At 51.7% G+C, this 13,556-nt stretch overlaps 5 protein-coding genes across 5 annotated transcripts; 4 read left to right on the top strand and 1 right to left on the bottom strand.

Annotated features, from left to right (window-relative positions):
* Positions 1–177: 177 nt before the first annotated feature.
* F4812DRAFT_455666 (uncharacterized protein) lies at positions 178–1,341 on the top strand (the record flags this gene model as incomplete). Its single annotated transcript, XM_047936862.1, has 1 exon — positions 178–1,341. One exon carries the CDS (start codon positions 178–180, stop codon positions 1,339–1,341), a length of 1,164 nt encoding a protein of 387 aa, XP_047793870.1.
* Positions 1,342–1,780: 439 nt separating this feature from the next.
* F4812DRAFT_414537 (FAD/NAD(P)-binding domain-containing protein) lies at positions 1,781–3,887 on the bottom strand. The gene is made up of 2 exons (XM_047932893.1): positions 3,498–3,887; positions 1,781–3,429 (listed from the first exon to the last, which is right to left on the bottom strand). The coding sequence occupies exons 1-2, from the start codon at positions 3,825–3,827 to the stop codon at positions 1,888–1,890; spliced, it is 1,872 nt and encodes a 623-aa protein (XP_047793869.1). The 5' UTR covers positions 3,828–3,887; the 3' UTR covers positions 1,781–1,887.
* A 471-nt stretch (positions 3,888–4,358) lies between these two features.
* F4812DRAFT_455664 (bacterial luciferase-like protein) lies at positions 4,359–6,007 on the top strand (the record flags this gene model as incomplete). The annotated part of the gene is made up of 4 exons (XM_047936861.1): positions 4,359–4,445; positions 4,496–4,684; positions 4,762–5,009; positions 5,071–6,007. 4 exons carry the CDS (start codon positions 4,359–4,361, stop codon positions 6,005–6,007), a joined length of 1,461 nt encoding a protein of 486 aa, XP_047793868.1.
* Positions 6,008–6,731: 724 nt separating this feature from the next.
* Positions 6,732–9,139, top strand: F4812DRAFT_467581 (Nitrilotriacetate monooxygenase component A/pristinamycin IIA synthase subunit A; the record flags this gene model as incomplete). The annotated part of the gene is made up of 7 exons (XM_047938676.1): positions 6,732–6,789; positions 6,870–7,010; positions 7,126–7,330; positions 7,541–7,589; positions 7,716–8,272; positions 8,408–8,585; positions 8,694–9,139. 7 exons carry the CDS (start codon positions 6,732–6,734, stop codon positions 8,916–8,918), a joined length of 1,413 nt encoding a protein of 470 aa, XP_047793867.1. The 3' UTR covers positions 8,919–9,139.
* Positions 9,140–11,671: 2,532 nt separating this feature from the next.
* On the top strand, positions 11,672–12,360 carry F4812DRAFT_183558 (uncharacterized protein). The gene has a single exon (XM_047930051.1). The coding sequence runs from the start codon at positions 11,806–11,808 to the stop codon at positions 12,271–12,273; it is 468 nt and encodes a 155-aa protein (XP_047793866.1). The 5' UTR covers positions 11,672–11,805; the 3' UTR covers positions 12,274–12,360.
* The last annotated feature ends 1,196 nt before the right edge of the window (positions 12,361–13,556 follow it).

Here is a 13,556-nt window from a genome sequence, read left to right as displayed (position 1 = left end):
TAAACGGGAAGCTGCATGGTATATCGGAATGCGACTAAACAGGGCACACAGGCCAGCAAGAGTGACAGGCAAGCAGTACTAATAACGGGGGCTGTTCCCCTTTTACCGTGCCGTTTTAGCCATCTTCTCGCTCTATTGTTGTATATTATAATTATATTATATAACAATTTCGAAGCCATGCCGGCGAGTATCACAACGAGATTACCGTTTAGTAGAACCAGCTCCAGCTCTGCCGACGACGAGTTTGCAACACTGCTGCTACCGCCGCAAACCACCCCCTTCACACCGTCGCATAATGCGGACTGCACGCTCTCCGTCTACTGCAAGGACCTGACGTACGCCGACGGTGCGATCCATCTGCGGTCGGGTCTCGCCTGCCAGGCGGTTAACGTGTTGGGGAGGGCGAAGATATGGTACGAACCGAGATGTTTCCCGGATGGATACTTTACGCTCTTCAACAACATGTACAAGGAAATTGACGAGGGAATGGGGACGGCCGCGGCCCTCGAAGAGCCCCGGTGGTCGACGTTGGCGTACCCCGGGTCCGCCTGCCTGGACGACTGGACTACGGCCTGCGTGACGGCCGTCACGGACGGGGTTTCGCAGTATTCGCAGGCATGGTGCTGTCCGCGAGGCTCGTGGACTTGCGTGTCAAGCGGAAACGACGCCGGCCCCTCGGTTCGCAGCGGGCGATATTGTGCGAGTGTTATGGGCATGAGCTCAACGGAGGTGTGGATGGTCTGGGATCCGCCGTACACGGAACCCGAGGGGAACGGACAGTATTCTACCTGGACGGCGGTTATCGGTGGAGCGCCTGCAGAATATGCCGCCACCGTCTACCACGAGGTCTTCCCACTGCAGTTAGCCGTGACGTCTAGCGTATCCGACATGCCCAGCAGTACCAACACGAGTCAAGAGCCAGGCGGGAATTCCAACTCCGTTTCTGTTCTCTTCGGGGGCGTGGTAGTGGGAATAGCAATAGGCACAGCGCTCGGTGTCCTAGGAGCGCTGTGCGGAGCCATCTTCCTCTACCGCCGCAGACGAAAGAGGAGGGCTGGTCACAATAATAGTGGCGGTCCCGGACCAAGTCCGCAGCTTGACGAAACCGCGGCAGATAAGCCAGAGCCCGAAGGAGGCTCTGCAGCGCAAGCGAAAGAGACGACGCAGATAGCAGAGCTCGACGCGGGAGCTTCGAGGTCGGAGTTAAATGGTTCTGGGATCGAATTGCGGTGCGCAACTGTCAGTCCATTGAGCAGTTTCGGTCCGGATCCGATAGGAAGCGATGGGATTTCTCCCTCAACCGACTCGCGACATAACACCGTCTTCGAGATGTCGGGGTAGACTTGTTTCAATCTACGTTCGGCACCGTTATTGCGTCTTAGCTGCACGGGCTGTTTTTTTTAAAAATAAAATAAAAAAATACCAGGAGTAGTCAACTAGGTGCGCTTAGGCAACTACCATAAGTGACTGGCTGGCTTAGCTGGAGAAGCCTTGGACAGTAACGTCTTTTCAAATATATGAGAAGGGTCGAGTCCGTTTCTAGACTCAAGCCTATCGAGATCCAAGGGACTCGATTTTCCAGAGATATTAGCGGCCACGGTTATTACAGTTGGAATGTTAAGAGGAATTTATCTTAATCTTTCGCTTAATCCAAACTATCTTAAAACATGTTATTCTTTAATATATTACGAAAAAAGAAAAGTTATCAGTGTAAGGGCGGACACAAGCTTGAGATAGCTCATACTTGGATATAATTGAATGGCTACAAAGCTAGGCGAGACTGCATAGTTCTAACCATTAGTTCTATCTCTATCATGCACTGTGTATATCGACCGAAACTATATAACCTAGTTCTGCTAACTAGAGAGATACATCATATACGTTTCTTCAAGGTAGATCCCACCAGCTCTCATGCAAATCCCTCAAGTCGACAGTAGCCGGATCCTTGATATACGGCACGATATCCACGTTAGGATCCTGCTCCTTCAGAGTCGACCCGACGCCGAAGTACCAAGCGAGCCTGTTCCCGCTCTCAGAGAGATACTCGTACTCCCAGTCCTCCCACCGCGGCTCGCGGTAGATGATGGTCACCTGGGTCGCGCTTCCCGGCCACAACCCGTGTATCCTGCTCCCGGGCCTCCCGCTGTTATACCAGGAGCTGCAGTTCTCGGACAGCACGGTGGTAGCGAAGAAGGCGTCCGAGTACTGGACGAAGTCGTCGGCGGCCCTTTTCGACGGCTGGATCGTCCGGATGCCTTCGCGCGCCACCTTGCGCAGGAGCTTCGCGTAGAACGTCACCTGCACCTCGACGCTGTGCGGCACCGTGCCCGACCGCCCCGACCCGTGCGGCCCGTGGATGAACCCGAGGTTCGGGAACCCGGGAGTCCCCGCCCCCAGGTACGTGTAGGGAAACCCGTACTCTCCGTCCTGCTCCCACAGCTTCGACAGGTCCTTCCCGTACGCCCAGATGCTGAACGGCGGCACCATGTCCCGGTTCGCGCCGGTCGCGCAGAATATCGCGTCCACCTCCCGGTGCACGCCGTCGACGGTCTCGATGCCCGTTTCCGTGAAGCACTTTATCGGCGTCTGGATGTAGTCTACGTTGTCTTCCGTAATGGCCTCGAAGTAGTTGGGTCCCGGAGTGAGTCGTCGGCAGTGGGGAGAGAAGTCGGGGATGATTTTGTCTACAAGCTCAGGTTTCCTGGCTACGCGCTTCTTCATAAGTTCCGCGAATTCTTCGCGGGACTTTTCGTTGAGCTCGGATCCCTTGAGCCAGCTTGAGAATCCCCGCCAGTATTTGGATTCCAGCTCCTTCCTCCACTTGACGTATTCGTTGGGGTCTTTGAACGACTCTCGAAGTTCGGGTGATATGGGGATCGGCTCGATGGAAGTCTCATCGCCGGCGAATGATGCCGTGACCCATGTCTTATTTCGGGCATAGTGATCTAGGTGCTTAACATGCTTCTGAATATTGGCTGTAAGCTGAATGCCGCTTGCACCGTTGCCGATGATTGCAACTCGTTTCCCCTTAGGATCGAAATTGGGATCCCAGTTAGAGGCATGTCGAAGAAGACCCTTGAAATCGTTTATGCCGGGATAGTCGGGTAGCTTCCAGGCGTTGAAGCGACCGATGGCAGTTAACACGTAGTCAAACTCCTCGCTGGACGTCTCCCCGGTGGTGAGATTGTGTACTTTGACGTTCCATACGGATTTTTTCTCATCCCAGCTCAGCTCCTCGACTTTTTGGGAGAGTTTCAAGTACTGGTATACGTCGTACTTCCGTGCAAGCCCCTGCCAGTAGTCCCTGATCTCGCGGCCCTGCGCGAACTGCTCCGACCAATTTACGTTTGGAGCGAAACTGGTCTGGTATACATGCGCTGGAACATCACACCTGACTCCTGGATATATGTTCTCAAACCATGTGCCACCCTATAGCTAGGTAGTTAGCGAAAATTATATAATTATTATTAATTCCGAGCATCGGTATTGTTACTCACCACGTCGGCATTTTTCTCGAATATAGTCAACTTCAAATTTGGAACTTTCGGGGGAAGAATTATGCCAGCGAGCACACCGGAAAGTCCTGCGCCGACGACGGCAACCCTCAACTGTCTTGGATCGTCGATGTAGCGTTGTTCTAACTTGAGGGTTGGTGTAGGATAACTGCCAAACTTTGGTTCCTTGAGTAGCGGTTCGACCTTTTCTTCCACGTTCTCAGCAATTGATACTTTCACACCATTAGTTGGCTTTTCTGAGCTAGCTTTTTCAGATGAGGGTAGCGTCGGCCCATTCGCATGAATGGTCTGCTCCAAGCCTTCGGTAGTCATATTGACAAAGTAACTCGACCACAACTCGTATACTAAAAAAAGAAAAAAAAGAATGAAAGTCTAACCAGTCAAATGTGAATGTCTATTCTATTAATTCCACCGGCCAAAACCGACATCTTATATCTGCGAGACTGAAGTTATCTTGAAACGCGTTATCACCCGACTAGTGATGCGTTACCGACCTACCACGTTCTTCTGTAGGCGAAGCACGCAATACCCCCCGCGTCTTTGCACCTCCGCGATAGGACGTCCGGGTTGGCAATCTTGCTCGCGGCTAGAACTTTAAACTACCTAGGTAGCTTTTTATCGTCACGTCAATATCGGTCAAAATACCGGAATACGATATCTGACGTATGAGCGAAGGAATCGCCAGTTGAATTATGTATAATGCGAAGTTGTAAATAATATATAATATGATCTACCTATAGTCTGCCTATTCTATATATAGCGACCATGTCTCCTCCGGAACATGATATACAGACCCAGCTAGGTACTTATATAATTCACAATAGTTCAAAGAAAAGACTTAAAATGGCTTCTTCAGAGGGTAAGAAGCAAATCTTACTGAATGCATTTGACATGTCAACCATTGGCCATCTTTCACCGGGCCAATGGAAAGTAAGCGTCTGTATTCCTCATGCCGAAGTATACAACTAACGATGCATCAGAATCCCGTCGACAAGTCGGCTACGAAGCGTAACCTTGACTATTGGTTAGACTTAGCAAAATTGCTAGACAGAGGTGGCTTCAACGCCTTGTTTCTCGCAGATACCTATGGAGGCTACGATACCTACGAAGGGAGCCTCGACAACTGTATCCGAAGAGCCGCACAATGGCCCGTAACGGATCCCACTATCGTAGGTCTATCACCATTAAAGTGTACCTTAGAGGTAGTTAAGCATAGAGGGGCTAAAACGGAAGTGTTGGTTTATAGCCAATTGCAGCAATGGCTGCGGTGACGAAGAATCTCAATTTCGCCATCACCTCATCAACTTCGTTTGAGCCCCCTTTTCTATTGGCAAAGCGCTTTTCCACGCTAGATCACTTGACCGGTGGGCGATTCGGTTGGAATATCGTGACTTCCTGGAAAAAGGCGGCCTTCAAAGCCATCGGCCTCGATACGCCTATCGATCACGATGAGCGGTATCTGCAGGCCGATGAGTACTTGAAAGTACTCTACAAGTATGTTTCCCATTGCAGTTTAAAAGTATCAGCGACCCAGTAAAGCTCACAGGGTTTATAGGCTCTGGGAAGGATCTTGGGCAGACGATGCGATCTCTCCTGATCCAGAAAACGATATCTACTTCGACCCGGACAAGATTCGCACCATCAATCATAAGGGGAAGTACTTCACGCTAAATACAAAACACATAGTCGACCCGTCACCGCAGAGAACTCCTCTGCTATTCCAAGCCGGGACATCGCCCGCCGGTTCCGAATTTGCGGCGACTCACGCGGAAGCAATTTTCGTGTCATCTCACTCCCCGTCCGTCCTCAGGCCCAAGATCGCCAAGATCAGGGAGCTAGCTGCCTCGAAGGGTCGAGATCCGCGCTCGCTCAAGTTCTTTGCGACTTACACGCCCATCGTCGCGCCCACCGACGAGGAAGCGCACGCGAAATACGACGAGCTTCTCAAGTACGGCTCTGTCATCGGCGGCCTCGTCCTCGTTAGTGGCTGGACCGGAATCGACCTGTCAAAGATCCCTTTGGACCAAGAGATCACCGCCGCAGACTCGCTGGAGGCGCATAAGGTGCGCAGCATTCTAGACGCGTTTACTACCACGAGCAGGGACATCCCGAAGTGGACTCCGCGCGTGATCGCCCAGAAGGCGTCGATAGGGGGCCTTGGTCCCGTAGGTATCGGGTCGCCTCAGACCGTAGCCGATGACCTGGAGCGCTGGATAGAAGAAGCGGATTTGGATGGTTTTAATATCGGCTATGTTACTACTCCTGGGACGTTCGAGGACGTGGTCGAGCTGTTGATCCCGGAGCTAAGACGCCGCGGGATCTACCCAGATCCCCCAGCGGAAGGAGAATCGCTAACTGCTCGAGAGAGGATCTACGGGAAGGGCCAGAAGGGGCTAAGGGATGATCATATCGGATCTCAGTATAAATATGATAGATACCAGGAGGAGCCGCCTTATCAGGAGGCGGAACCCCCTAAAGATGAAGGCAAATAAGCAGATTCACGAGACCTCTCACTCAGGGTCAGGGTCATCGATGTAGTTAGTCTTTTTGTAGAATAATTACCAAGCTTATTTCCCTAGTAGAAAGAAGATTGCGAAAACGGCGGCCTAGCCCTATACAATCCATCCCATTCCCGCTCGGTGCACTACCTCACCCTCCCGATCTACACGAAAAGACCTTGTTTTTTTTTTCATAGGAACGTCCTAAGCTCTGCCCCGCCCTCTACTTTTGACGCTGTCCTTCATCGCGCGTAACCATACCTAGCCAAGGTAAGGCATATATATCGCTTGGAGAAACCCCGCTCCAAGTTCGTAATTGCGTGATCAACTCCGTCGCGTTGCGTGATCGCAGCCAAGCCTAAACGTTCGGAATGCAAGGAGAAAAGAAAAAAAAAAGCTACGAACAAGCAACCCATGCGCAGCAGATCCGGATGCCCGTTGTAAAACGTGATATTGCGTTCTTTGCTTAAGAGTGGATAGGTTACCTCCGCCGGCTCTCGGAGACGGAGGGGGAGGGGGAGAGCATGATATAGCTTAACCTAACTTAACTTAGGTATCTTAGGTAGCTAGCCATCTAGAAGCGTAATATATCACGATCCAGCTTAGATTTATCCTTCGTGAATAAACAAATCTTCGGGTTTCGTATTAGTTACTACTAGATAAGTACGTGAGTAAGATTTAGATTTAGGTACAGTATCTGATACACGGAAGCGACACAATGAGCAGCGACGCGAAGCCGAAGAAGAGCCTTGTGCTTAACGCCTTCGTAATGATGAGTAGGTCCCATTAACGAATTAACCAACCAACCTATCTATTCAAGTGACGTCCAACCCGGCTTATCTTACTTATATCTTAGCCAGCGGGCATCAATCGCCGGGTCTATGGCGCCACCCGGACGACGAGTCGTGGCGCTTCAACGAGGTATCGCACTGGGTCGAGCTGGCGAAGCTCCTCGAGAAGGGGAAATTCCACGGGATATTCATCGCCGACGTCCTAGGTAGGTTACCTCCTAACCTAGCCCTAAAATAATAATACCCCATGGCCTGTCAACCCCGTGCAAACTGGGTTACCTAAGGTATATATATCTAGCAGATGCTGATCCCCAACGATAGGAGGATACGACGTCTATAGGAACTCCCTGGATCCCTCGAAGATCTCGGGAGCGCAGTGGCCGACGAACGAGCCGTTCGCTGTCATCGCCGCGATGGCGGCGGCCACCGAGAGCATCGGGTTCGGCGTCACGGCTTCGACTACGTACGAGCAGCCGTACCACTTCGCCAGGCGCTTGTCGACGATTGATCATCTGTCTAAAGGACGGTATGCTTTTTAGCCTCCCCTTCAGTTTTCGCGTCACTTTATGCTCCCGATGTCGGTAATTAGGTAGATGTTAATGATTAACGGAGTTTAGGTTAGGTTGGAATGTCAGCTAAGATCACCCTCCTCCCCCCTTTCCCCCCTGAAATCCGCACATTTATTTAAAACTAGACATCGTCGTGCTGAAATAGGGGGTATATAGATCGTCACAAGCTACCTCGACTCAGCCGCGAGGAACCTAGGCTTCACGGAGCAACCAAAAGTAAGTTTTATACATACCTACCTACCTACATACATCCACCCACCTTACCGCGGGTAATCTGAAACTTAATCTTCTTATATTCTTACAAGAAAACTGTTCTAACCACCTACCTACCCATAAAAACAGCACGACGAGCGCTACGCGCAAGCGGAGGAGTACGTCAAGGTGATCTACAAGCTGCTGGAGTCGTCGTGGCGGGACGACGCGGTGACGCTGGACCGGGCGTCGGGCGTGTACACGCGCCCGGAGCTGGTGCGGCGGATCGACCACCGCGGGCCGTACTTCACGGTGCCGGGCCCGCACATCTGCCAGCCGAGCCCGCAGCGCACGCCGCTGCTCCTGCAGGCCGGCACGTCGCGGGCGGGGAAGCAGTTCGCGGCGCAGCACGCCGAGGCCATCTTCCTGTCCGCGCACGCGCCCGAGGTGTGCGCCCGCAACGTCGCCGAGGTGCGCGAGCTCGCGCGCTCCCGCTACGGCCGCGACCCACGGAACATCAAGGTCCTGGCGCTGGTCACCCCCGTCCTGGGCCGCACCGAGGAGGAGGCCCAGGCCAAGCTCGCCGACTACAGGAAATACGCGTCGCACGAGGGGGCGCTCGCCCTGTTCGGCGGGTGGACGGGCATTGACCTGGACAAGTACGGAGACGAGGAAGAGTTGAGACACGTCGAGAGCAATGCTGTGCGGTATGGCGCATGCACCCAAGGAGGGAGAAAAACTCCCCTTTTCCATCTCCCTCCCTCCCGCCCCCCCCCTTTTTTTTAACTCTCATATTAGTCAGTTTAAGTTAGGTAGGTACCTATCTAATACAGGAAGTCTAGATCTACCGTCGAAGGCTTCGCCCGATTCTTGCCTAAGACCGCAAAGTGGACCAAGCACACGATAGCGGAGCACGTCGCCATCGGCGGCAACGGGCCCGTCCTCGTCGGCACGCCGTCGCAAGTAGCCGACGGGCTAGAGACCTGGGTCAACGAGGCCGACGTCGACGGTTTCAACTTCGTAAGTGGTCCCCCTAATTGATATCTACCTACCTAGGTACCTATAGTTTACCAAAAAATAAAATAAAAAAACAACACTTGGATTTCGCTCATAGCATGAATTACACAGGCTTATGCGCTATTCCCCCAATCCTTCAAGGACATCATCGAGCTTCTGCTTCCCGAGCTACGGCGCCGGGGCTTGTTCTGGGACGACTACGCGGTGCCCGGCGGGACGTACAGGGAGAACTTCTACCAGAAGCCGGGGCAGAGCGGCCCTCTCGACGAGCATGTTGCTTCGTCGTACAGGTGGAAAGCAGGCGTTCCGTCGGAGAAGCATGTGATTCAAGATTGAACTGAGCCGCAATAGATATAAAGCAAGCAAGCAAGCAAGCAATCGTATGTTAATCGTGTCGATAAGACGAGGCTGTGCAAAGGGGAAACAGTTCCACCATAAGGAACCTGAAGAGTACCTGAAAATCGTGTGATTTTCTCCCCTAGAAACATTTACATGCTAGCTTAGGTACCTAGGTAGGTAGCCAGTACGAAATTTGATGTCTGAGATAGTATCAAGATTTTGTAACACACTCCACCGAGAAGCCTCTTCTCATAGTAATATCATATGATTCGAGTAGTGAGTTGTAAGGCATAAACAATCCGCGAGGCCTCATCTAAGTCCTACAACGACGTGGGTACCAAACTCTTGTCTGATGCATCCCAGCATTTCGACCCAAAAACTTGTAACAAGTCATCTCCCCTCAACTGTACTGCCCTCCAAAACCAGTGGAAACGTAATTCAACAAGAGGATGCCAACATCAAAGCCGCCAAAAAAAGAGCTAAAATGAGCCAATCCCTAGCCCCCCTCAAGAACAACGAATCAACACGCCACAAAACTCCATAGCAGAAGTTACCAACATGTTCTCGCCCTAAGTGACTCCATCTGGTCCCATTCGCGACGCCGGCGCCCAGAAGGATCGCAATAACGTTGTCTGAGAACCCCCGCCGTCGCGTGGCACAGATGGGCATCAGGATCCGATTCCTACTCCCATCTACCCTTCCCGTCCTCGCATAAATTCATATACTCTTCTCGAAACCAATCCCATCGCTCCCGCTCTCGCAAGTAGAAACAAGCTAACCTTAGATACTTACATGTCCATTCAGGCGTGAGTAGCTTGCCCCGCCATGCTCCTGGATCGTCGTGGCATAACGTGTGGTCACGATGCTCAACGCGTCCCGATCCAGAAACACGTGCCCCTTCCCGAATAGGCAGGAATGCGTAAAGATCGCCAAGCTAAGTCAGCGGAGCTCTTCCGGAGATAACATAGCCGGTCTAGCCTGATGTGATGTTCGTGGGGAATAGGTCAGAGCAGACCCCCATCTATCCTTCCACCCGATCGACTTCACAGTCTCGGTGGGGGGAGTGGACGAAGGGAGACTGGAGTATGATACATTATTCGTCGGGCGAAAGCTCCTGTGCTGTGCTGTGTTGTTTCGCGTGTAATGTGCAGCCCTCAGGTTAGATCATCTGCCTCTTTATGCTATAGCAGAGACCTTTAACAGAAGATCAAGGATGAACCCGTTGAGCCTCTTTGCATGCAGACTAGTCATTGGTAGGACTACGCTGCGGCGTATTGTGGGCTGGAATCATTCCCGGGCCAGTCACGAGTTTCGCGCTATGCTATTCGCCCACAAACCCTCCGATCGGATGCTAGACACCCTACTCCCGTAGCGCGGCATGCGTATATGTAGACCTGTTTTGTTTACTCTATTAGTTAACCTGCCAATACCTGCCCACATCGCCTCGGGTCGAGGATGGCCGAGCCGGTAAAGCTACCAGGTAGCTAGCTACCTACCCACCTAAGGTATAACACCCCAACACCGAAGCGTTGGGCAGGCGGACATGCAGACATACATATCTACATTCAGATATATAGGATCGTGTAAGTACCGTCGCATCGGTGCCATGCACGCGGTGTTTCATAGATATTAATCTGACATAGATACTAAGCCGCGAAAAGCTTGGCCTCCATGTTCGTGCCCAGGTTTTTTTTCTGCTTCCCCCTAATCTGCCGCGGAGTACCGTCGAATGGGAAAACGAAGGACCCGCTGAGCTAACGACCTGCGCATCTGGGACGCTGCGTGGGTTCTTGTTTTTTTGCTATGTTCGTACATATATGTATAAGAGTGTACCTATGCATATATGATACGTGAATGTATACGTAGGTACAAGGCAGTATATAGGGGTATATAAGAAAGGGAAAGAGGAGGCAGGCCGCCTATACGGCCGCGTCGCGTCCAGTCCGGGAGAGGGACGGCCGGCCAACCACCGCGAAGATTTCGACGCTAGGTAACAGTAACAATGGGGAGTGAGGAGGAGGCGCCCTCCTACATATGTTGGTGCTGTTATTTGGCCTGCACGCCCGAAAAGAACCCGGCTGTGCCGAGACCAAGACGCGATTTTCGACTTTCCTCGGTGAAAGTTGTGGTCGTGAGCTAATCTACCAAGTTCAGGGTAGCTAAGTCCTCCACTTCACCGCAGCGCATGTGCGTCGAAAAAAAAGAGGAAATACTACCTTCTTCTGTATGTAGGTATGTGGATTGCATCTCGCAGTCGATACACATGTACATACACACACACATACATACATGTACATACATATATCTAGATAGGCTAAGATCGCGAGCGAGATTTGGGCGACTTTGCTGACAAGCCGCATTGTTTCCGTCCCGACCAGGTAAGACCTCTGCCTAATTGGAGGCAGAAAGCGTGGTTGGGTTTTGAATGCAATAAAGTAATCGGTGTAGGATCGAAGGCAGTCAGCTCAGCTGTCTCCGAAACAAGTCTAGATCAGCGACGCGCTATCTCCTAAGCAGTATTTTTCTCATGGTAGGGCCGCTACTGCGAGTCATCATGCATTTCATTGTCAATGATGCTACGGCAGCGGCGGCAGCGGCTATATTTTGGAAGGATATGTCAATAAACAGACACCAAAACAGACGACCAATCTCTGCATATGATGTATGCATGTAGTCAGAGAGCTGGAGGATTCACAAGATTTGGAATGTTCCCAATCGCGATGTGCCCCCGCCCCGCCCCCCTCCCCCCCCCTCCGCTTTGGGGGGTTTTCCCACATAAGGTGACGGGTTGTAGGTATTCCGGTGGCTACCTAGCCTCAGAAATGCTTCCCCATTTAGCGGGACTTGATTAGTGCGTCTCAGTGCAGATACATTGGGTGGGTGGATGGGATTAACCATCGGCACTGTAGGCGTTGTGGTCTATTCCTCTTCAGTGGAGACGTCCATCTTCGGACTCAAAGATATTAAATGGCTAGCTGTGGCCGGGGGAAGGCAAGAGATGCGTCCCCGGGCTAGTATCTGGTGTTTGTGTTTATGTTCTATCAATGTTAGCTTAAGCTTAATTGTCTTGCTATATGCCACTATCGTCGGCGTGCTAGTAAGCGTGAGCCGGTCCTATGAGTTAGGTTTCAGAACTTACGACCTCGCGATCCACAATGGATATGTCTCACCCCAGTTTTCATCTTACCTTTACCCTTTGTCAAGGTCAAGTTCCCTAGACTATAGTTTCTATGCCGTACGTGATCCATGTGAGTGTGAGCAAAGAGCCGACGACTGCAGCATGGGGAGCGATACCACTCCGTTTCCACAGTATTTCCCGCCTTTGTCAATGCTTCTCGCAGTGACGCGCTAATAATAGCAGGAGGTAACAACGAATACCGAATTCGAGAAGGATATGGCCTGAATGAGGTTTATCATGGTTGTTGTCAGCAGTAATATTGTTTTTCCCTGTTCTATTCTCGGGACGGAGATGCGTATCTGCGTCGTCAGCAATTGCATGACCGTTTTGAAACGGGACGCGATGCGCGATGAGAAGAAAATTCGAACCTAGGCAGGCAACCCTACTTTCCCTCCCCTCCGTGGGGGATGGCGGTAGGATGTCGTTGCATCGCCGGACTAGACCAGCGGCTGGAGCGCGTGTGGGCGCGAATCACACGCAACCCGACGACTTAGCCGTCTGGCGCGCGGGTATTTTCCTATCCCAACTCGACCGCTTTGACTCTTCCACTTTCCTTATTCTTCTTTTCTTGTTTTTATTTTTTATTCTGTTTCCTCGCTGGCCCTCCATGAGGTACCTATTCGAATATTATACCCCCTGTACCGCGGAAATTAGGAAGATGCATTGTACATACAACACACATCATACCTGATCTAACCTTTAGGTAGGCCGGGTAAGTAGGTTAGGTTAGGTTAGGTCTGGGTACTTACTTGACTTATACATATACCTACCTAGCTAGGTATCGCGTACGGTCGATGGTGGTCCGGCCGTGGTCGCACATACGTAGGAGAACCTCGGCGGCCGTGTCGCGCAATGCCCTACCCTACCCCCGTGTTCGGGGAAGCAAAAGAATATTAAAAATTCCTTTCTTCCTTGGCCTCCCCCCTAAGGCCTAAGGGGTCATTCGACCAATTCGACCCATTCGAAGTTGTAGGTGGAAATTCTCCAAGTGCAACTCGAAGCGAAGCTAGTTAAGTTAAGCTAAGCTCTCTTGCTCTAAACCTACATACGTTCCTTCCGGTTTCCCAATAGGTTAGGTATATGCTATGCTATGTAAGTCTTGGGTCTTGGGTAGTTGCTGCCGTGTCACGCGACGCAGAGCACAACACAAAGAGCACGAATGGCCCTAAATTAAGCTTATTAATGCAAAATACATTTTTCCTAGGTAGGTACCTTAGGAGGTAGGTACCTAAGGTATTACTGCAAACACTGCAAACATAATGTTGCTAACATAACCTAACCTATTGGAAGGCAAAGTCATGTCAGCTCAGATTCTTTGAGCCCTTGCTGTGTTACCCAAACCACACTTCTCGACAAATCATCAATTCTCCGATTTCCGGGGGGGGCGGGCGCGGGGGGGGGGGGGGGGGGCGGGGGGGGGGGGGGGGGGGGGGGGGGGGGGGGGGGCGGGGGAGGCG

This window comes from Daldinia caldariorum, assembly GCF_022478825.1.
Source record: "Daldinia caldariorum strain CBS 122874 unplaced genomic scaffold F4812scaffold_2, whole genome shotgun sequence".
Classification (NCBI taxonomy): Eukaryota; Fungi; Ascomycota; class Sordariomycetes; order Xylariales; family Hypoxylaceae; genus Daldinia; species Daldinia caldariorum.
Note: the sequence above shows the minus strand (reverse complement) of the source record. Positions and strands in the feature narration are given on the sequence as shown.